The following is a 24,607-nucleotide window of genomic DNA, read 5'->3' as shown; positions in this document are numbered from 1 at the left end:
CGGTGGTAGGGAGTTGTAGCTGTTGCGGGAGTCGTGAAGTGGTCAGCTTGAGGTGTCCCATTAGTTTCGTGGGTGAGGGAGGGGGCTCAAATTATATTTTGATTCAAGGATCTGGTGGTCCAGCCCACACCCGATTATGGGTAGTAGGGTGGGTCTGGACACCATTGGGAGGGCAGAGGCAGGGGAACACCAAAACAGGTGGGGGATCAGGTTTTTTGTTATTATGTTGGTGTCAACAAAGGTGAAAAAGAGGGGAGTCACCCTAGTGATCTCAAGTAGGCTTGATCCGGTGGTGGAAAATTAATATGGACCCCAAAGATTGTTATGGATTAATTGAAGACCAGCTACAAGGCAAACCTAGAACACTGGGATCGTTTATGGTCTTACCGAGAGGGCAGATTGATTTCTGCGCAATGGTGAGAGACAAACTGAAGGGTTTAGTTTAGGGCCCACTGGTGGTTTGGGGTCACAGGGATATCAACATGGTGCTCGACCCAATCAGGATAGGACAAGACTGAATGATACAAGGGATGGTATTCCTCAGAAAGGTGAGGCTATAAGATGTAATCTGATCAACCACGCGTTAGGATTGACTGACTCGCTGAGCTGCACGTCCATGGGGGAATCCCCTGTTCACCTACTCCCAGAATAGGTTTTATCCTGGCAGATGTCACTCTAAAAGCCTGTGTCTCTGAAGATGGTGTAGTGCCTGTCCCGTGGTCGGACCATGATTTAGTCCGCGTCACTTTGAGGAGGTGTGGGATCCATTGGATGATCGTGAGGTTGCGGTGCAATAAATCCTTATTTAAGGAAAGGGACCAATGCAGTTCCTTCTGGCGATAATGAAAGAATAGTTTGAGTTTAACGATATAGGGGAAATAAGCATCCGCATCCTGTAGGAAGGGTTCAAGGCAATCTTGAGGGAGTGCTCATTCTAATAGGTTCCAGTAAGAAGTGAGACAGACAATGTCAGGAAACAGACTTAAGGGACAGAATAGAGGCCATACAGCGGGGGATGCAGGGACGGCGAGGTGCTGCAAAGTTGAAACTAAAACGTAAGACTCTTTTGGTGCAGGACACAGAGAAACCACTCTTGTTTTTAAATCAAAAATATCATGAAAAAGGGTGGTAAGGCATATTTTGGCCTAGAGATTACAGGAAGCTCACAAAGCTAAAATGGTAGCAAGCATTAAGAAGGTAGAAGACGCATCAGTTTTTGCCTGGAAAACATAAGGTAACAAGTTCAGAAGATACTATGAGCGCCTGTACTCCTCGGAATATGAGGGTGATGGCTCCCATATAATGAACTTCCTGGATTATATTCCAGTACCTGGCCTCCCTTGGGAGAAAGCTGCACGCAGATGAGGCCAGCTCAGTGGAAGAGGTAGTCAAAACAATTAAACACATGAAAGGGAGCACAACACCGGGAGAGGACAGATTTTCCACTAGATTCTACAAAATGTATCGTCCCTGCTAGCTCCATATCTGGTTTGAGTTTCAACAAACTCCTGGCAGGGGGTTCTCTTACAGAAACTGCTTAGAGCCGCAATAGTAGTTATTCATACTACCGGAAAGACCCCTCCTCATGTATGTTTTATAGACACATCCCCCTACTGAATACAGAATTCTGCCAAAATTGATAGACCATGATTAGAGAGTGCCTTTCCTTATCTGATTCATGGAGATCAAGTGGGTTTTATAAGAGGAAGGCAGGGGTCTGACTATTAGAAAATCCATTAACCTCATGCACATAACTCAAAGGGTGGGCCTAGATGCAGCGCTGGTCTTATTAGAGTTGGAGAAAGCCTTCGACAGAGTTGAGTGGCTTTATGTGACCAGGGTACAGGAAAGGATGGGATTCGGGATTAACTTCAGAAACTGGATAGCTACCCTATATAGCTCTCCGACAGTAAAAGTTCTAGTCAGTTGCACACTTTCAGCTCCGATAGCCTTATCCAGAGTGATGTGATGAGAATTCCCCTTCTCCACTTTATTATATGCTCTTGCTATGGAACCCCTGGCAATAGCCATTCAAGCAAATCAAAATATTAGCGGGGATATTATGCGGTGGGACAGAGTTCAAACTGTTCCTGTTTGCTTACGATATATTAGCCTATGTAGATGACGCATACACCTCCAGGCTAAAAGACACATTTGTAACAAATCCTGTTGTACTGATCCAGATAGTCGACTCGAGCCTGGACGTCAGAGCCAGAATTCGGGGAAAGAGGGTAGAAAAAATGCAACATACCTGGGAATCCGGCGGCCGAGAGACCTCTTGATGCTGAGTGCCATTAACTTTGATCCCATGCTAGAGCAGATAAAAAGGGTTTTCACATGGGGGTCACTGTTGAATAACAGTACGGCCACATGATTACTGTAAAAATCAACGTTCTTTCCCAGACTTCTACACCTTTTCTCAGCTCTACTCACAATTTGACCAGATAACAATTTGAGAAAGTGGTGGCAACTACAGACAGTAGACAAGGGATCCTCTCTAAACCCTATACAGTACTAATTCCAGGCAATAGGTACAGCTAATGCATCAATGAGATACACCAGTGGACAAGGAGATCCCTGGGTAGTCATGGAAGAGAATCTTTACAGTTCTCTTCCTTAGCAATTCTATCTATGGAACTTAACTTTCAAATGTTACATGGCTGGCATAGAGACACTCTCAAACTTTCTAAGATGTTTCAGGGCTCCTCCCCTCCAGGTCTTGTGATCAGGTGTGTTGTCGATTCCACATGTGGGGGCATTGCCCAAAGATCCAGATCTACGGGGGAGAACTCCTAAACTGGATTAAGGAGATAACGGGAGAAAACCTTGTACTGGACCCACTCCAAATATTAGGCATCCCCCAGCGAGTAGAGGAATTCCCGTTCCCAAGCATGTGGGAGGCATTGTTAAGGGCAGGAATAATTGATGTAGCCCAGACATGGACATTTCCGGATACTCTGGGGAGAGCTTATTTTGAAAGAAAGCTTCGCAATATTTTTATCATGGAAAAGCTCACTGCCATTGTCAATCACCACGTGGGATCTTTTCAAGAGGAGTGTGGCCCATTGATTAGTAGCTGAGAGTTGGATAGGACGGGGGGCAGTAACGACAATAACCCCTGGAGGCCACTGGGGGATAGCCCATTAGTAGGTGCCCGGAGAGGGGGACAGGAGAGGAAGCTAGCTCTGAACCGAGGAAGGAAGTAGAGCGCTGGAGAGGAGATGGCTGGTGGGTAAAGCATGATCAGACATCCAGTTCACCAAGTGTCTACAAAGCCTGGTAAAAGAGGTCCAAGCTGGGGGGGAAACCTTCTCTGGAGTCAATATGCCATGTTAGCTAGGGATTCTACTTTGGATTGGGATTCCCAGTTCCCATTTTACTTTGTGTCTAAGTGTGGGAATTCGGGGGCAGGGTAGGGTGTAGGGGGGATATTGTGGAAATGTTTTATTCTGCCTGTATTCTAGTTAAATTTAAAAAAACCTTTTTTTAAAAATGAAAAAAGAACAGGGCGTTCTTCTAATTGATCATCTGTTAAAAGGGCTATTTGTGAATTTGGAAATAGTATGCATAAGCAGGTGACTATCACACAGCCTCTTCTGGATTATGTGTCAGAGTCAAGGTAGTAGGACAACAGGGTAGTCTGCCGAGACCTCAAGTTGTGCCATGGCAAGTATGAAAAAAAGTGTTTTCTTTTAACACATCGTATTGCACTTTGGTGATGTGTACAGAAATAAAAAAAATGGCAATGCACTAGAAATTCCATGATTTTTGGAATGTAATTTGCATATTTTCAAGAAACTGGAGCCTGCATCAAGTAGTAATACCTGATGAGAACAGCGGATAGCGTTTATTTTGCATTACCAGCTTTGGGAAACTTTAGAATGTCCATGGTCCACATTTGCTCTGTTTTCATTTTACAATTGTATGGCAGATGAGGAAAACCTGCATATTGTGTCATTCTAGCAGGGTTTTATGTTTCTTCCATTTAGTTGAGCAATAACAACTTTTTTTTGTTTGGGTTATTGTCACCTGTGGCACCTACACGCCAAAACTATTGCATTAGAGTATAGGCAGGGAGGAATGACATATGAGGTGCACGTGTGCCCACCCACTGACTGCACATGGCCATGTGGGTGTTCGTACCCAGTTCTTGCCCCTCACCACCCAAAGCACCTCCTCATGGGAACTCTTGGAACTTGCTCTAAACAAGCCTTGCCATCAACCTTTGCACTCAAGTGCCTACCAGCGTTTTTTCGAACAGTCTTCTCAGAGTTAATGGGCCTCATTACACGGTAGGCGGTAAGGATTTACCGGTACCGCTATTTTACTGGTACCGGTAAATCCTTACCGCCTTACTACGAGGTCCCGTTGCGGGTTGGGGAATTTAACGCCTGCTTTTTGCAGGCGTTAAAAAACAACCCGCAAAGGGACCAGGGAGCTAATTATGGTACCGCAATTTGCGGTACCGTAATTAGCGCCTTCCCCATTCCCATAGAGCCCTATGGGGCAAAAATGGGAATGGGGAAGGGCAATGGGGGAAGGGGGAATTACCGCCCCACCAACCTTGGAATAGGGCGGTAATTCCCCTTTCCACCAAGGCGGTGCCGGTATTTTACTGGCAGTGACCAAGCTGCTAATAGCACCTTGGTCGACCGCCATCCGTGTAATGAGGCCCAATAACTGAATTGGAGTTCTAAACCTGCTACTGGTGTAATAGAAATGTCTTACCAGGTCTGCCTTCAGCCACTCGATTTAATAGCACTCTGCATGTCCTTCACTGAAGTCTTGTAAAAGGCAAGCATTGGCAAAGCCAACAGTTTTGGCTTGTGTGTAAGTATTAGGCATTTACAAAGCACTGCTATTGGATGCCCAGTTACTTGCACCAATTAGCACCTTCTACCAACAATGGCCAGTTAATACCACTACAGCTGTGCCTGGCGAGTGCCTTTCCCATGCCTACACAAAAGCCCAAACTATTGGCATTGATTAAAGGCGATTACTCAAAGAATTGTTTTTTCCTGACTTAATGAATTGTTTAAATACCAAGTGAGAGGTGCGTTATTTGAAGACTGCAAAATTTGTTTTTTATTTACAATATGGACACTGTGCGCAAGGTCAAGCAGAGTGACACCAGACACATGTGTGCGGGTTTCATGATTTATTGTTTGGGCAAGCACCCCGGCAATGCTCAACAATCTTTAGGCCACCCCTTCTTTGAGAAGCAGTGCTACAGACTCAGAGGCTTGACTGGTGTGGCATGTTCCCCCTCTATTAGGCCTGGGAACACCACATAATGTTGCCCAAGTTACCATTAGGGGTCCCCAAGCTGCTGAACGGCCAACACACACATGTTTACGTGTTTGCAGCGTTCACAAAACTGGATTATGCGATTCTAGATTTGTTTTTAGGTCCGTGGACCTGTGCAAAAAGTCAGTAAGTTCTTGAGAGAACCATGTTATAAACAGCTCACAAGTAGTGCAGGCAGCCAGACAACCGCTCCTATCACTACAAAACTATCGTGCAAGTGCAACAACGAGAAGTGCAATCGGGACAGCAAGGGTCTGAGTAAGTTCAGCCAGGCAACGTGGCACTGGAAGTGCAAGGAGGCAGGGGGGTGCTGTAGGGGTACAGATACAGCCCCTAAGTATGCGAAGGCCAGGAGGCAGTGAAAGGAGGACTGGTCAAGGGGTAGCCTGGAACCCAGTGAGACTCTGAGGGTACCAAGCCACCAGTCAACACAGCAGAGAAGGCAGAGGAGAAAAGGAAGGTCTTGAGCCACTTTCGGAACTTCAGGTGGGCAGGCTCAAGTCTGAGAGGGGCAGGGAGGCCGTTCCAGAGGGAGGTACCTGCAGAGGAAAGGGCTACCCCCACTGTCTGCTTGAATAAGCGTCTGACCCTCGGAGAGTTGGAGGTAGCTGAGCAAAGGGCTCCAGAAGGAAGGTATTTAGGTAGATATAGAGAGGGCCCCGGGGCATATATACTCATTTGGACAACTCACTTTCAGGTTGAGTCTCGGACTGTGTCTGTGCTTTCACAGCTTGTACATGGAATACCCATTCGTGAGAAGGCAATGGATGGGGTGGATTATTGTGGGGACGGGGAACCAAATGGCTTATTGCATATTTTTAGTGCCTCAGGACACCTTTAACGCAAACCTGGTAGTTGCGCCAATGCGTGGTTGGCTAATTACCAGTAAACCAGGTTAAAGGTCACATCCAATGTACAGTGAGTTGGTTGACCTAGGATCTGTAGGTATGACTGGGTACATACCTTACGTTTCGATTTCCACTCTAAGATGTGGTCTCCACAATTCTTTTGATGTCTGGACTGAATGATGTGTGCCGTTCTACTTCTCTGTATCAGAGCCCTCTTTCGAGCCAAAGGACTAGGCATTAGTCTTCAGACTCTGGGCAACAAAGATTTTCCCATAGCCTGAGGTTCTCGAGGCCGAGCCAGGACATGTGTGTCCTTTACACCGACACGAACCCCGCAAAGCAACCTGTTCGGGTGAAATCAAAGCGGGCCCAGCCCGAAGCAGATGGCCCTGTAATGCACAGTCAAATTGTGTCATTATTTCTAGGTTTAATCACGGATTATTGTATTTAAAAATGTATTGTTTGATGGATTTTATCCGAATAAACATTGCCTGAAACCTGGAGTGGCACATAAGTGTTGGTGCGGTCTCCGTGGAGTGTTAGGGTGGGCGAGCGTGGGCAATTGACTTGTTGGATGGATTCACTTTTGCTGTGCAGGTTGGTATGCACACATGCACACACGCCTAACCAATCTACAGTGGAAAAAACCGAAGGACATCAATTTGCTTTATTCTGCCTTGGTGTATATATGGTGGGCTAAGCTGCGATGTGGTCTGTTTACGCTGGAAGAAAGTGGAAATTCTAGGATGGAGCAGGAGAGCTGAAAATCACAAAGGCAAGTGTATGCATCCAGTTCGCCATTTGAATGAGCTTGTTTCATATTTTCATCAAGATTGCTGGAGGCCACTGCGTTTCCAATCTTCTACGGTAGGTACACGTGGGCAGTGCTGGGGCTGGGGGTGTTGGGTGCACATGGTGGCTCCTGCTGTGGCAATTTATTTCGTGGGTGCTCTTTTTGATACGCAGCGGAGGCGGAACGGCGCAGGGCAGTGAAACGGGTTGAAATCTTACAGATTTGGCTTCTGCAGCTGGCGGAACGGAATTTCACAATTTCGCCCAGCCCTGATCACAGCACTGTTTCGCTATCTCTAGCTGGTAGCTGGTAAATGCCAAATTGAGGAGAGCTATCAGAGGAAACACTGGGTTATACCCACTCTGAGTAATGTTGGGCAGATTATTTGCCAGGACTGTCCCGGAATTGAGTCCTCTCGCCACCCCAAACCACCCCTTTCTTCCCCCTCCTGTTCGAGAGTGTTTTCTATTTAAAAGGTTCCCCTTGGCTTTGAGGATAGGGGGTGGGCGGACCACAGGCACAATCCCTGCTCGATTGCAGGAAGTTAAATCTTCACAGTTTGCAACAATTCAACAAAACATTTTATAAATATTCAGACTGAAGTGGGAAAAGTGAACAAAAGGCTCCCACCAATCCCCTCTCAACCCTGGCCTAGAGGATCACGGCCCAGACACCCGCCACGAGAGGAGTTTGCCCATCTACCAGATGACCAAATACCCTGGTACAGGAACATACGGATGTGCCCACCCGCCTGCCCACCAGCCTGCCCTGCACATGCCGACACCTGCGGCATGGATGGACTCGACTGAACCATCCAGCACCAAATCAACACATCGTTAGAGATGCCATGACGACCTAGCCAACGGTCAGCACACCCGTGCAAACATACACACCGGACACTCCCACACCAATCCACACAAAAAACATACTCAGTGCTATGACGTAGGCGACGGACACACCCACGGACGTGCGTCTTTATTATTTTCCACATAGGCTTTCCAAAATGCAGAAACGCAAGACGCACAATGAACTCATCTAAAAAGGCTTGCTCACGCTTCTCCTAAGCCCACGTATCATAATGAGAAATATAACGAAGACGCAATACTGGGGATAGAGCAATATGATACCATAACCTAAAGCGCTCTGTATCAAACGGTTCCACCTATGCACCAGGCCCAAGTAGGCCGCAAGCAAAAGCTTCCATGAACATTGAATGAGCAAGAGTTCGGTTGCTGACCATGCAGAATGAGCCCAGCGAAAGCAGACAGTCAAGGGCACAACGTTGCAAACTTTCATACCGCAAGTCGACGCCAAGGTCACACCTGCAAGATAAGCCAGGCACACAGCGAGAAATGCAATATTAATTGTGCAGAATTCTGCCTCAACCACGGTCCCACCTCACATGACCAAGCCGAACCTGGTAGGGTGCCAAGCCCAGGAGGAAGAAGGCGCCTGGATCCCCCGTCTCAAGACACAGGCAGATACAATTAAGCGACTCAATGGACATCTGCAGCGGTGGGAGTAGTCGGCCTTCCTGCTTATGAATAAATCCTCACATTGTCTGCACATACCCATAGTGAAACATTGTTGCAAATGACAGGTGCACCGCGAGCTGGGAACAGCGATGGTCCCAGACTGGGGGGCTCGCGGGTGGACCAATCAGAACATGGGGCCCTTATCACTGACGCCATTAACATTGACCAATCCTCAGGGGTCTCCATGTAACAATTTTTATGTATCAAACTGAAGGGACAACCCAAGTATACCACCTGACTGACCCTTAACCACTAACAACGTTCTCTATACGTATGCTATACTAACCCTACCACTCGGGGAACCAATCCAGAGTGGCGATAGGTTTTTTGCTAACTTTCTCAGGTGACGCAAGTAGCGCGTCATACTAAAGTAAAAAGGGCCTGCGAGCCCCACGATGTTGAGAGAGTGTCAGGACGGACGCGTACGATCCTTGACCCATCCCTGCCGTTTTGTTTAATAAACAGCAGAATCACCTTGCTTCTTGCGTGTGTCTCATACTCTATCTCTTTTGGGATATACGGGAGGAGTTGGGGCCTCCCTGCCCGGAGGTCCGCGGACGGCCCAGCCGACCCCGGGAGAATTTCCCCCCGACAAGATGGTGTCCATATTTCACAGTATCACTGATAGCCGATCCCTGCCACCCCGCAGTGGGTCCCCCGAACCACCTCCCTTTCACTTGACAGCCTTCCGCCTTAACAGATTGTGCCATGGAGACTAGCTGGAAAATGGTGACGCAGCAAGGCCTGTAACAGCAATCAAAGCAGAAGCTTGTTTTTTATTCGTTTACAGTGAGGGCCAATTCAGCATAGTTTATATCCACCAGCAGTGCTGGAAATGGAAATTGTTTACTGTGGGAACCCACCAGCGACCGGGGTGGGGGAGGGAGATTGTGGTGTCCACTCCTACTTTTAAGTTGGTGGCCTGTCCCAATTTTCTGTGTTGGAAATCTGGACATCCCATCTCTTGGAATGTGTCGATACATTTAGATAATGCTGCATAAACCCTATCACTGAGTGTGCTTCCGGTCTCTTGTTTTAACCAATACATGGGCACTATCACAGGTGAAAGTAAGCAAATGGCTGCTGGCCGGCCTGCCGCACAGATATCGGGCTGCGCGACATAGCCTTGGAGCTGTTGGCAGCTTCTGAGATGTTGTCCAGTCTGTTCCCTGGATCCCCATCACCAGCATCGTGGGTGGTGTACAGCCAACAGCTGTGCTGTGCTCAGATAGCAGCATTGAGAACAGATGGAACAAATAAGGCAAGCTGCCAGACGCGGCAAACGGCGCTTCATCAAAAATGGAAAGCTGAGTGCGCTCTCTTGGCAGTATGTCACTTCATTGGTTTCCATTTTTGGTATCATTAGGATCAATAGCCACACACTGCATGCACTCTTACTAAATACTGCATACACTCTTACTAAATACTGCATGCACTCTTACTGATTTTAGTAATTTTGGTCCTTTCACCATATTCGTTGTGTTACAGTTAGGTGTTACAGATGGTGTGTGTCACGATTCCAACCTGAACCCCAGGTGGACGAAATACCTCTTCTAATCCCCCAGATTCCGTCACTTCTCCCTAGGAGGGAGCCTTTGCGTGTGAGGCTAGGGGGGAGCCCGCTACGCAATACCCTCCCTAGGGTTAGAGACTAGCTTGACCTCACCAGGAGAGACCCCTCTGGGGACAAGCACTCAGATTCTTATGAGGGACTCCCTAAATCACATATTAACGCACCTTCCTTGGCATCTAATGAAAGCGACATGAATAACAGATTAAAATCGGTTATTGTCAACCTTACACTTGATGTAGTCTATGAAAAAAGAACCACATACTACTGGGACGAAGGAAACCAATAGAGGAATACAGAATGTCAGATGGAGAAGGACTGGACACTATGCCAGGGAAATTCCACGGCAGCTTCATAAATATGTGAGGCAGAGAGAACTGGCGAATGAATGCCCAGGAGTTTCAAACCAACTGGAAGTCTAATGCTGAAGGAAACTTGGTCGCGCTCCTCCTGACCGGGGAAAGAAGCCCGTGTTAAACCTCTGCCGTGGGAAGGTGGAGATGGGAGAAGACACAAGAGGCGAAGCTGGATGCAAAGCATCCTGAACTGAAGCCAGTGAATGGTAGTCGCGAATCCATTAGCAAAACAAGAGGTGATGGCTGGAAGGTTTGGAAAAATTCTCGACCTATGGCATTGCTCTGGGCAACCCTCCAGACCATTGTCTTGTGCAGAAGGGTTGTGACCTAGCTGTTCGGGCTGGACTGCTCCTTTGGGGATGGCACCAAGCCTGATTTGCATATGGTCTTTCCCCTTTCTGTAATGGCTTGGCAGGTGAAGAACGGTCATCTGGAGGGTTACCCTGAGCAATTGCCAGAGGTTTAACACTACTTCTAAACCTTCCCACCATCACCTCTTTGTTTTGCTTTGTAACAGTCAGCAAGACACAGTGGACCTGAAGGTCCATTAATAAAGCTGAAACCACTTTTGGAAAACTATCAGGGAACGAGATGATCAAATGAATAATGGAAAAAAGAGATGCCTACCTGACTACAGAAGGAGGTCCTGACATGTTCAAAACCTAATTGACGCTATCCTGGAAGAGTGCAGGTAACTGGGAAAGCGGGAGACCTGGGAAGGGGGCCGGAGATGATACCTTGTCGCAGTCAAGATTGAGTGTTGAGATTGTCTGAAGAGAGTGAGAATCATTACTGGCATGCTCCTACTTGTCACAGTCAGAATCAGATATCAAGAAAGTATGAGTAGAGTACGAATCACAATTGGAATGCTTTTACTTGTCCTAGTCGAACAAAAGCATCACGAGTATATGAAGAGTAACAAGTATAATTGGGACACGCTTATTCATCCCAACCAAGATGAGGAAAATAAAAAGAAAGATGGCAATTTATACGGAAGTGCAAGAGAAGGGGAAAACCCTAATAACGTGAAATGACGATAGTAAAAAGGATGATACAAGATACGTAAGTATCCAGTATCTGAACTGTACGATCTGATGAGAACAGGTGCCAATACTTATCTGAGGATATGCTACTGAGCTAAACCTGGTGCAAGACCAGCTCACAGGAGAAGGGAGTCCTTCTCCTGTGCATTAGTTATACTAGTGGTAGGGTTAGAACAGGTTAGGTTGGACAGTGCACTGAACTTGGTTTGGACTCTCACTGATGAGCACATTAGTTTGGTTAGGTAGGGAACACCCATAGTTTAGGGAAAGCTAGGAGTTTTCACCTTAGGTTTAATAAATGACTAACGTGAGATGGAAAGCCAGAGTCCGTGTTCTTCTTCCCACCTGCCACAGAGGGTAAAATAATACACTAGCTAGGAGATTGGACAAAAGGGTGACGGACTGCCGACCAGAAACCAAGAACCAATCAGTAAGTACCAAGATTTACTGTCAGTAGCCCACCCAATGCCCCCTGCTTTCCTGAGAATCCAGAGGGAACTGTCAGGGTGAACGCACCCTGTAGCAACAAAAGGATGCAAAAGAAAGCACAAAAGGGCCCTCACCTGCATGGCACGGGGGCGCAACTAAAGAGGGGGTGACAAGGAAAAGCACACTCCACTGTCTCAGTTCCGGAAGTCAAGGAGAAAAAGGTGACTACAGTGTTGTTGCAGAAGGCAAGTCAATGACGGTTCCAGGCAACAAATCCAGGTGAGTGCCAAAGCCATGCAGATTCCAGAGACCGTGTCAGCCCGCAGGAGTCCAGGTAGCAATCCAAAGGGGATGATCCAAGCAGTCCAGTAAACGCAGCCGGGGAGGTCGAAAATACCAAAAATGCAGGAAAAAGCACCACAGCCGAAAAAACACCACAGCCAAATGGGAACATTTAAGAAGCAATCCAAGTATATGCGGTTTGAGGTCTGTATCTGCAAATCCAACAAGATCAGCCAGACAAAAAACGCCAAGCCACTATAAGGAAACCGCTGAGCAACACATGCACTTTACTTACGCTCTTTTCAGGAGCTCCAGTCCTTCCGTTGCGATTGACGCAGTGTCCCCTGCGCATCACGTGACTGCCCCACATGCGACATGTCGTTCCAGATACTGCCAGAAAATGTAGTCCGGAACAATGGTGCGGGTTGCGTAGGGTTCATGGCAGGTGCTAAGATTGTGGACGGGGACCGCGCGTGCGCACGTGCTTGTGTGTCCCCCGTCCGATACGACTTTACGTATCATTGCTACATCCTACCTGACTCCGTTGTCTCAGTCATAAACCCTCCTAGCTGTCAATCAATAGCGTGTATCTCATGCTCCCCCCAACTCGGCACGCACTACTGGAGTGGTCCTCACCCCCATGTGATCATACTCCACCACCATCACCCAAGACCTAGCATACCGGCCCTCTGGAGCACCCTTGCTCCCAACCTCCCTGTGGTAAACTCCCGTTGGCTGGGCCTTACTCCGTCGGTATGTTTGTCTCCGCCGAATTAAGACTGCCCCTCTCTTCCTGAACCCATGGCTGATTATCTGAATCTAAACATGGAGACTGCACATACACCTTTCTGGTGGACCTTTCACATCTGCCCAATTTCTACAAACCTAACTGAAAAATATCTTCCTCTTATCCTATAAAAGCAGCTTTATGATGAAAGGGGGCTGGGTGGGCAGTGCTCTCCAACCACTGAACTGGAAGTGCAGGCTGGTTCCCTCGACTTTGCTCTCCTCCTGGAACTAGGTTTCCATCAATGAGCCATTGACACATCACCGAAAGAATTAAAGACGCTTTCCCCGGGCCCCAATTCTGAGGGGGAGGCTTTTCCGCCCACGGCCTCCTATTGGTCGACACTTGGCGGAAGATGGACATGGGTTCGTATGAAAATCACCCTAGCTTTCAAAACATTGCATCATCATGGCTCCTTTCCCTTGCAATCGCAACTAAGGGAGCCAATACATGAAACTCCTTAATGACGCCCTCCCCTCCCCCGCCGCTGCTCCCCGCCTAGCATAACCCCCTCTCCCTTGCCTAGCTGACCTTAATCGTAAACCTTAATGACTTCCTGTGGATGCTTCCGATGCCTCTAATGTATTACATTCCTTGAGCAGCATCTACTGGAGGAAATATTTTTGGTATGAATCTTGCTAGATGACAAATGTGTATGACTGCATCGCCACCTTCCCAATGTGTCATTATTCCCCCTCTCCATCTTTTTAAATGCTTCTGGCCTTGTGATTTGCTGATGGGTGAACATTATGCATGTGCCTTAGTTGTAATTGGTTGTCTCTGCTTCCCATTTAGTGGAAAGAGTCCCAGATACCGAGCAGCATTTGTTTTGCTCTACTTCTTGTGTTCATGCTGGAGTGCGGTCTGTTAGTTTAATGACCCAGCCACAGACTCAAAAACACCCCGTCTGTTGCCACTTCACAGGTCCTCATCACTTGACCATATTGTGGCTGTAGATACTGGTCTCAGAAATACATATTCCCACCGCACAATGCCACATCCAGGTCTGAAACCAAATGAAAAAAGGTGGATTGGATGTTTTAAAAAAAGAAAAAAAATGTCCTGTATGTTAAAGAAAAGTTGTGTGCATCAATATTTTTTTTGTTTTCGGAGATTTTCTTTTAAAAGTGCATATGTATTAACACTTCCGTTTCATACTGCTGGCTAGAGTGCCAGTCGCCATTTTGTGAAAGTAAGAAAGCCAATTGATGGACTTCCTAATTCCCAGGGTGTCTCAGCTGTTGCTCTCTTTTTTCAGGCTCCGAAGACATGGCTGAGGATGAAGTTGAAGAGAAGGAATGTGGTCTGGGTTGGCGTCCTCTTCCTCTTCTCTGTTGTCTTGGTTAATGCCTTCCATCTGCTGCCTCCAGACCGTTCTGCTCAGACTCTTCAGCGCCGGGACGTTGGCGAAACTCTGGGGAAAGTCATCAGACACAGAGGCCTGTGGGTGAACGGCACGCGGTCTGTCTCCTGGCAGAACCTTCCCCCTAAAAGATGGGGAACCGAGCCACAGGGACTCAGTCAGGAAGGGAAGTCTTTGGCTAACTCCAGTTGCCTCAATAAAGGAAAGGACGCGAGCAGGTCTAAAAATAATCCACTGAAGGCTAACAAGAATCGTAAGAAACAAAGCCTGGGTAAGAAAAACGTCACTAATCGCAGCCACCTCAAGCCCACCAAACTGCAGCAGATTAGCAATGGTAAAAATGTGGAACATGGTTTAAAACATATGTTGACACACAAAAAGACCAGTGTTCCTCTTTCTTCAGAAATGAAAAAGAAAAGGGCTGGCGTAAATGCCGAAACTGCTGTCGCCTCCCGGTCCCATGGGGGCCACCAGCAGCGAGCCTCACATGGAAAATCTGGATTCAATTTGCTGCTCCAGACCTCCTCTCAAGGCCAGCTGGTCCCTCAGCGGCATCCGTGCAAAGCAGATGTGTGTGGCCGGCAGCAACCACCCAACAGAATGGCAGCCTTTTCAGTGGCAGCTAATGGTCCACACAAAGCAAAGCCAAGTAAGATGCAAGCGCCCCATCACACAGACACATCCCAAGCCAAAGACGATGTGTCCCTGGAAAGGATACGGGCGTCTGTGTGGTGTACACAGTTCCACGAAAACCTCCTATTCCATCACAGGAACAGCAGCAACCTGCTGGAACAATCATCACCACCATGGTTTACGCCAGATGATGTGCAAAAGATGAGGTTGCTGGCCAGTGGAGTGGTGGTGACGAAAAACAGAATTCCTGCCCACGGGCAAGTTCTTAAAGTCGGTCTGCTGGTGAACCCTGTGACTGCCCCCAAAGATCCCGAACAGTACTGTGAGGAAGGACTCTGTGGGTTGATCAAACGACCCAGTGACCTGCATGAGGTTCTTGCTTTCCACTTGGACCGGGTTCTCGGGCTAAAGCGCAGCCTGCCTGTTGTGGCCCGGAAATTCAGGAGTCCCATTTTGCCCTACAGGTACACCAATGGCGAAGCGCGGCCCATTGTGTGGTGGGCACCAGACGTCCAACACTTGGAGGATGCCAACAATGACCAGAACTCCTTTGCACTCCGCTGGCTACAGTACCAGAAGATTCTGAAGCACAGATGTGGCATGGACGACTCCGCAGCATCGCTTGGGACCGCCCCGTGTGTGAGCATTGAGCACACAGAGTGGGCCAGACTGGCTCTCTTTGACTTTCTCCTGCAGGTAGGATTCAGATCTATGCAAGTGTTTGTCATATTTGAGCTTAACATTGATGCTATGTTCTCACTTTTAATTTGCACATCTCGCGACCACCGTATTGCATGATAGATCGTTGATGGCAGGGTATTTTTTCCTAGACTAACGGTAGATGTTCAACTTGATCAGGATCCTGTGACTTATCGATGCAGGGGCTGGGGGCAGCCAATGACCCAAGATGGCGCTGGTGTGTACCATGGTCCGGGAGCATCCATCCCAACGCATGAGCAGTCGCACAAGCCTCGGCATAGCCAGGGAGGAAAAGCCTATCTTTAGCTACTTGTGCCATAAAACGTCTACCAGGGGGACGATGTCTCGGTTGGAGTAGTGCCCGCAAGTAGGGCATGCAAGTGATGATCCCCTTCTAGGATGGTACCCAGCAAAGTGGTCTGCGATTTTTATTTTTCGCTTGAAGGGTCTGTTTGAAGACATTAAAATAGAATGATTTCCTACTGATTAATTTGCTTTGCCGTCTGATTTCAAGCAAGAGCTTATACTTGCGACTTCAGTATTTCGAGAACTCATTAACGGCAACCGATGCATACGATTATTGTCTGAGGCCTTTGTCATTTTTATGATATTGTCTTAAAAGGATGATGTTGGGCCAAGCGTAAAATCTGAAGACTTTATTTTGATGCAATGTTTGGTGTTTTGGGCAACAGTTTTGCTAGGTCCTTGTTTGACTTTTGTTTTGGAACTTGTCCAGCATTTTCTCGTGACTGGTAGTTTGGTTCAGTCTTTCTCCTGTTGATCTGGGAATCTGGACTTCAATGCCCAGTAGACGGCAATTCCTTTTACAGTTCCTTTAACCACTTGGCCTGGGAACTTGGACTTCAGTTCCCAGTAGATGATGGCTTGTTTCATAGTCTCTTTAGGTGTCTTTCTCCCAGGTTGGCCTGGGAACTTGGACTTCAGCTCCCAGTAGATAATGGCTTGTTTCCTAGTTTCTTTTGGTGTCTTTCTCCCAGGTTGGCCTGTGAACTTGGACTTCAGCTCCCACTAGATGATGGCTTGTTTCATAGTCTCTTTAGGTGTCTTTCTCCCAGGTTGGCCTGGGAACTTGGACTTCAGTTCCCAGTAGATGATGGCTTGTTTCTTAGGTGTCTTTCTCCCAGGTTGGCCTGGGAACGTGGACTTCAGCTCCCAGTAGATGATGGCTTGTTTCATAGTCGCTTTAGGTGTTTTTCTCCCAGGTTGGCCTGGGAACTTGGACTTCAGCTCCCAGTAGATAATGGCTTGTTTCCTAGTTTCTTTTGGTGTCTTTCTCCCAGGTTGGCCTGTGAACTTGGACTTCAGCTCCCACTAGATGATGGCTTGTTTCATAGTCTCTTTAGGTGTCTTTCTCCCAGGTTGGCCTGGGAACTTGGACTTCAGTTCCCAGTAGATGATGGCCTGTTTCTTAGGTGTCTTTCTCCCAGGTTGGCCTGGGAACGTGGACTTCAGCTCCCAGTAGATGATGGCTTGTTTCATAGTCGCTTTAGGTGTTTTTCTCCCAGGTCGGCCTGGGAACTTGGACTTCAGTTCCCAGTAAACAATGGCTTGTTTCCTAGTTTCTTTAGGTGTCTTTCTCCCAGGTTGGCCTGGGAACTCGGGACTTCAGTTCCCAACAGGTATGTTTGTTTCTCCGTTGTTTCCTTCTCAGATTCTAGTGGGGATACAGACATCCCACCGAACCATGTTTATCCCTAGTCGGATTCTACACACATACTTCAATCCCAAAAGTGCAGCTTCTTTGACTCAATGCGCAATCTCTCCCTCGGAGGAATGGGAATACGGACTTCAACTCATGCAATGCAATACCACTTCAGTCAGTTTTTTTGGCTTGGCATACAACCTCACTGTCTGAGGAATTTCGTCAATTCCCACCGTGCAATTACCCCTCCAGTTGAGTAGTTGGTGAATAGTTCATTAATCTGGCTTTCGGAAGTTGCTGCTCCTCAGCACCTACATTCCTCTCTGGCTTTTGCTCATTGCCACCAGACTTGTTGCTTCTCTCTCTTCTGTGCACAGGGCCCTCCGGTGGAGGCTGATGACACTAGAGACTCACGCAAGTTCTGTTTCTCAGTGCGGACCAGCTCAGCGACGGCCCTCTGCGTTGCCATGGGTCCATCTCCTTCTCACCACTGTTTGGGTTCCATCTGCCCATGTTGACTCAGTGACTGGGGTCGCTTCTCTTGCTGGATGCTCCCAGTCCTGGACCCCAGGTCAGCCAGCGCACTGTGCGAAATCTTTCGGTGCACCTCCCGCCCCACCCTCCCCAACATTCTGACAGCACCCATCAGGTCCTCACTGAACCCTGCCTGAGACGCCTCCCGACTCACATGTATTTGGTTGGCACCTAAACAAAGGGGCAGGCGATTACTTTTTAAAACATCTCTCATGAGCAGCCAATTTTTACAAATACATAGGGAGTTAGAACTGCGATGGGACATTGACAAATGAAAGCCCCATACAGCCCCAGTTACTGCCCAAATATATTCCCCAAATGCTTATCAAGAACCAGTATCAGCCGGACAACAGAACTAAGCCCCCTGCTGTTCTTATAAAGTGTGGTTAAGGGCCAATCCCGGCACAATTCTTCAATGGCGTTGAGCCAGACTGACACTTAAGCTGACATGCCACTGAGCTCCAATTTCAGATCCAACTCCTGGTTGGGATCTAAATGTTGTTCTTACAAAACTCATGGGGTCCACCTTTGAGTTATTGCATAAAGCCAATCTTGGTCTACCTTCGGGCTGCTTTTCTTGTAGCGATCACTTCAATAAGAACAGTCAGCGAACTGCAACCTCTCTCAGTTCAAGATCCGTTTGTTATTATTCACAAGGATAAAGTTGTGTTGCGTACTCATCCTTGTTTCTCTCCTCAATGTATTTCAAAGTTTCATGTCAATCAATCCATAGAGCTTCCAGCTTTTTTCCAAAATTCACAAACTTCAGCAGAGAGAAGCCTCCATACACTAGACATCAGGAGGGTATTGACATATTGCCTAAACAATGCCACCGGAAGAGAAGGGGACCCTGTCTCTAAATCTGTAATTTGAAAATGGATTGTCAACTACATCTAAATCTGTTATTCTTTGTCCAAAAGAACATTTCATGCAAGGCTAAGGTGTTGGTCATTCAGCAGCATCTTCACAGGGATATATAACCGCTATCACCAGATCTTGAGGTGCATAAGCTGCATCTCTTCCTCCACGTGTTCATCTGCTCTGCCCCGCTCACATTGGTCTGACTGACCACATTCAAACTTTGCCTCTGCAGCTTTGGTGGAGGTTCCATCAGTGAGGACCAGCCAGGCTGAGGTATTGAGATCTGCACAGGCCCCAGCCCCCCTTGCTCAAGCCTCCTAGGATCGCCTCACTGTGCATAGCGGAACACGCCACTCCCCACTGTTCTTTCTAGCTTATGCTAAAGCATGCACATTTCAAAGTTTAGTGCAGCTTAGCAAAGGGTTTTCATGAGCTGTTGGGGATGGGTGGGCGATTGGGGAGGTTAACGGAGAACTCTCATCTGAAGGGAGTGCTGAGAGAGTTCTGTTCAGGAGAGTTTTTGTTTTGTTTGGTTGTCTGGGGTTGGAGGAGGCGGGAGAGGGGACTTTTTTTTGTACCCCCTTGTGATCTTGTCGGGGCGTTTTTGACTTTTGTGTATGGCTGCTTTCGTTACCCCTTCTTTCCCTTTAAAATACATAATTCAGAAAACCTTTCCAATTTTTTCTTTTTTTTCTTAATAAGCCCCGAAAAAAGTATCATTATTCCCTCTTCCACTGCTTTTTCACCTGGTGTATTCTCCGTTTTATTGAATTTCCGACCACTTTCTTAATTTCCTTCGTTTTATTAGTGTGTTCATTTTTATTAATTTATGTTTGGTTTGGTGCTTTTGTATATTGGAATCTGAGTAAAAAATGTGAGGAGAGCACTGCCCTGTTACCTGTCTGGTTCAGCTGTGAAAGAATCATCTGAGGTTGTGGTTGCTGGGGGGCAGAGGGCAGTACCCTGCATGCCCTGAACATAGAGGCTCACCCTGCAACACATGGTTAGGTGGAGGGGGGGCGGGTCTGCATTGGGGGCATTACCCTGCATGCTCTGATAGAGCCTGATACCGCATAAAAACAAGGTGATGTGGAGTGGAGGTGGCTGATGTGGGGTGGCTGCACTAGGGACAGTAGCCAGCATGCCCTGGCGGTAAAGGCTGATGCCGCATCAGAGGAAGGCAAGGTGGAGGTGGTTGATGGGAGGGCGGTTGCATTGTGGACAGTATCCAGCATGCCCTGGAGGTAGAGGCTGATGCCGCACTAGAGGAAGGCGAGGTGGAGTTGGTTGATGGGAGGGCGGTTGCATTGTGGACAGTATCCAGCATGCCCAGGAGGTAGAGGCTGATGCCGCATCAGAGGAAGGTGAGGTGGAGGTGGTTGATGGGAAGGCGGTTGCATTGTGGACAGTATCCAACATGCCCAGGAGGTAGAGGCTGACGCTGCATCAGAGGAAGGTGAGGTGGAGGTGGTTGATGGGAGGGCGGTTGCATTGTGGACAGTATCCAGTATGCCCTGGCAGTAGAGGCTGACGCTGCATCAGAGGAAGGCGAGGTGGAGGTGGTTGATGGGAGGGCGGTTGTATTGTGGACAGTATACAGCATGCCCTGGCAGTAGAGGCTGACGCTGCATCAGAGGAAGGCGAGGTGGAGGTGGTTGATGGGAGGGCGGTTGCATTGTGGACAGTATCCAGTATGCCCTGGCAGTAGAGGCTGACGCTGCATCAGAGGAAGGCGAGGTGGAGGTGGTTGATGGGAGGGCGGTTGTATTGTGGACAGTATACAGCATGCCCTGGCAGTAGAGGCTGACGCTGCATCAGAGGAAGGCGAGGTGGAGGTGGTTGATGGAAGGGCCGTTGCATTGTGGACAGTATCCAGCATGCCCTGGCAGTAGAGGCTGACGCTGCATCAGAGGAAGGTGAGGTGGTTAATGGGAGGGCGGTTGCATTGTGGACAGTATCCAGCATTCCCTGGAGGTAGAGGCTGATGCCTCATTAGAGGAAGGCGAGGAGAAGGTGGTTGATGGGAGGGCGGTTGCATTGTGGACAGTACCCAGCATGCCCTGGTAGTAGAGGCTGACGCTGCATAAGAGGAAGGTGAGGTGGAGGTGGTTGATGGGAGGGCGGTTGCATTGTGGACAGTATCCAGCATTCCCTGGAGGTAGAGGCTGATGCCTCATTAGAGGAAGGCGAGGAGAAGGTGGTTGATGGGAGGGTGGTTGCATTGTGGACAGTATCCAGCATGCCCTGGCAGTAGAGGCTGACGCTGCATCAGAGGAAGGTGAGGTGGTTAATGGGAGGGCGGTTGCATTGTGGACAGTATCCAGCATACCCTAGAGGTAGAGGCTGATGCCGCATCAGAGGAAGGCGAGGTGGAGGTGGTTGATGGGAGGGCGGTTGCATTGTGGACAGTATCCAGCATGCCCTCGAGGTAGAGGCTGATGCCGCACTAGAGGAAGGCGAGGTGAAGGTGGTTGATGGGAGGGCGGTTGCATTGTGGACACTATCCAGCATTCCCTGGAGGTAGAGGCTGATGCCTCATTAGAGGAAGACGAGGAGAAGGTGGTTGATGGGATGGCGGTTGCATTGTGGACAGTATCCAGCATGCCCTGGTAGTAGAGGCTGACGCTGCATAAGTGGAAGGTGAGGTGGAGGTGGTTGATGGGAGGGCGGTTGCATTGTGGACAGTATCCAGCATTCCCTGGAGGTAGAGGCTGATGCCTCATTAGAGGAAGGCGAGGAGAAGGTGGTTGATGGGAGGGTGGTTGCATTGTGGACAGTATCCAGCATGCCCTGGCAGTAGAGGCTGACACTGCATCAGAGGAAGGTGAGGTGGTTAATGGGAGGGCGGTTGCATTGTGGACAGTATCCAGCATACCCTAGAGGTAGAGGCTGATGCCGCATCAGAGGAAGGCGAGGTGGAGGTGGTTGATGGGAGGGTGGTTGCATTGTGGACAGTATCCAGCATGCCCTTGAGGTAGAGGCTGATGCCGCACTAGAGGAAGGCGAGGTGAAGGTGGTTGATGGGAGGGCGGTTGCATTGTGGACAGTATCCAGCATTCCCTGGAGGTAGAGGCTGATGCCTCATTAGAGGAAGGCGAGGAGAAGGTGGTTGATGGGAGGGCGGTTGCATTGTGGACAGTATCCAGCATGCCCTGGTAGTAGAGGCTGACGCTGCATCAGAGGAAGGTGAGGTGGAGGTGGTTGATGGGAGGGAGGTTGCATTGTGGACAGTATCCAGCATGCCCTGGAGATAGAGGCTGATGCCGCACTAGAGGAAGGCGAGGTGAAGGTGGTTGATGGGAGGGCGGTTGCATTGTGGACAGTATCCAGCATTCCCTGGAGGTAGAGGCTGATGCCTAATTAGAGGAAGGCGAGGTGAAGGTGGTTGAAGGGAGGGCGGTTGCATTGTGGACAGTATCCAGCATGCCCTGGAGGTAGAGGCTGATGCCTCATTAGAGGAAGGCGAGGTGAAGGTGGTTGATGGGAGGGCGGTTGCATTGTGGACAGTATCCAGCATGCCCTGGAGGTAGAGGCTGATGCCGCACTAGAGGAAGGCGAGGTGAAGGTGGTTGATGGGAGGGCGGTTGCATTGTGGACAGTATCCAGCATTCCCTGGAGGTAGAGGCTAATGCCTCATTAGAGGAAGGTGAGGAGAAGGTGGCTGATGGGAGGGCGGTTGCATTATGGACAGTATCCAGCATGCCCTGGTAGTAGAGGCTGACGCTGCATCAGAGGAAGGTGAGGTGGAGGTGGTTGATGGGAGGGCGGTTGCATTGTGGACAGTATCCAGCATGCCCTGGAGGTAGACGCTGATGCCTCATTAGAGGAAGGCGAGGTGAAGGTGGCTGATGGGAGGGCGGTTGCATTATGGACAGTATCCAGCATTCCCTGGAGGTAGAGGCTGATGCCTCACTAGAGGAAGGCGAGGTGAAGGTGGTTGATGGGAGGGCGGTTGCATTGTGGACAGTATCCAGCATGCCCAGGAGGTAGAGGCTGATGCCTCACTAGAGGAAGGCGAGTTGAAGGTGGTTGATGGGAGGGCGGTTGCATTGTGGACAGTATCCAGCATGCCCTGGCAGTAGAGGCTGACACTGCATCAGAGGAAGGTGAGGTGGTTGATGGGAGGGCGGTTGCATTGTGGACAGTATCCAGCATGCCCTGGAGGTAGACGCTGACGCCTCATTAGAGGAAGGCGAGGTGAAGGTGGCTGATGGGAGGGCGGTTGCATTATGGACAGTATCCAGCATTCCCTGGAGGTAGAGGCTGATGCCTCACTAGAGGAAGGCGAGGTGAAGGTGGTTGATGGGAGGGTGGTTGCATTGTGGACAGTATCCAGCATGCCCAGGAGGTAGAGGCTGATGCCTCACTAGAGGAAGGCGAGGTGAAGGTGGTTGATGGGAGGGCGGTTGCATTGTGGACAGTATCCAGCATGCCCTGGCAGTAGAGGCTGACACTGCATCAGAGGAAGGTGAGGTGGTTAATGTGAGGGCGGTTAATTTGTTGACGGCATCCGGTATGCCCTGGAGATGGCGCCTGATGCATCATAGGATGCGAGGTAGATGCCATGGACCCATCAAATGTGGGATGGTGGTGCCCATTGAAGTTGTCAAGCTCGTTGTGCTGTTCGGTTTCTGGTGGGTGTGGGCACAGTTTAACAAGAATCGGTGGATGTCGCACCCGGAGGGGTGCAGATCGGGCCATGCCAAATATGTCCGGGGAGGACCTAGCCAGATCGTTGCTGGAACAAAAACATTTGCATGAGGAAGCTGGCTGGGCAAGGTCGGTGGCTGTGGAGTTGGTAAAGCACCAGAGGAGTCGACATAGGGATTTGATGAGCTGGAATTAAAAGCAGCTCCTGGGCATCAGGCATCATTGCTACCTCTCTGAAACCTGGAGCTAGTAAATGGTGAATCGCAAATCTAACGTAGACACTGTAACCTTTTGTCCATTATAAACAACCAAATATGATTGACTTGTCTACTACATGTTTTATAATGCTTCCTTGGGCACATTCTCAAACACATAGAGATAATGCCAGGTAGATATGTCTGTGTGGCATCGTTTGGCAGTGGAGTCAAAAATAGTTCCTGGTGGCTGTTGGTTTCAAGCTAAGAAGGCTCGTCTAGGCTACAAGGAGGAGCTAAATAGCTCCCAGCATCTGACAATTTCGAACCCTGCCACCAGGTTGCAGACATGGAACGGGAGACTGAGCAGGTGTTTCTGGAGGCGGAGGAGGTGGAGGAGGTGGAGGAGGTAGAGGAGGTAGAGGAGGTGGAGGAGGAGGAAGAGGAGGAGGAGCTATAGCCACAGGCCTTTTGGTTGTAGTCCCAAATAGAAGCTCAGGGGCTACAACCAAAAGGCTAGCTAGTACCGACAGTCTCTAGCAACACCCCTGCCCGTTGGCAAAAAATACCCTGGACACTAGCAATCGAGCTCATGTGGAGTAGAGGCCTACTCAGTAGCAGTCCAGCACTTCTCTCTTCAGAAGTCATTTAGAGCTGGCCTGGAATGCTCGGATGGATCCAGGTGCAACAAATGTTCTTTTGTTGTTGTTGATAGTTCACTACATAGATGCAGTGGAAACAGTAAGGCAAACTCAACCGGTTAAAACAAAACTACAGATTAAAACCAACCTAAACCTTTAAACACCAATACCCCTTGTGGAAATGCAAATGCAATCAACCAGAGTATTTTTCACAGTACTTCGGTACTTTCCCAGATTCCCACATGCTTGCAACTGTATCCCGTAGAAACGGTGGTTGTAGTGAGCGTGAGTTATCGTGAGCGTAGTACCACTACTTTCACTTTTTCTTGTTCACAGTCCCGCTATTTATTTAAAATAATTTTAAAACCATGTTCACAATTCGGGAATGGGTCATTTAGAATTTAAAACGTACCTCTTCA

The 24,607-nt window shown here is 48.8% G+C and overlaps 1 protein-coding gene across 2 annotated transcripts in view; it reads left to right on the top strand.

Moving 5' to 3' along the window:
- GASK1A (golgi associated kinase 1A) overlaps nt 1-24,607 on the top strand; it is a 249,365-nt gene that overhangs the window by 136,587 nt on the left and 88,171 nt on the right. For both annotated transcript variants that reach the window (XM_069648844.1, XM_069648843.1), the window contains one exon: nt 14,209-15,642. In XM_069648844.1, coding sequence (XP_069504945.1) covers nt 14,209-15,642 — 1,434 coding nt within the window. The remainder of the gene's footprint in view (nt 1-14,208; nt 15,643-24,607) is intronic.

This window comes from Ambystoma mexicanum, chromosome 2q (assembly GCF_040938575.1).
Source record: "Ambystoma mexicanum isolate Mex_15411 chromosome 2q, UKY_AmexF1_1, whole genome shotgun sequence".
In the NCBI taxonomy this organism is placed as follows: Eukaryota; Metazoa; Chordata; class Amphibia; order Caudata; family Ambystomatidae; genus Ambystoma; species Ambystoma mexicanum.
The sequence above is the reverse complement of the archived record's forward strand: the minus strand, read 5'-3'. Positions and strand labels throughout refer to the sequence as shown.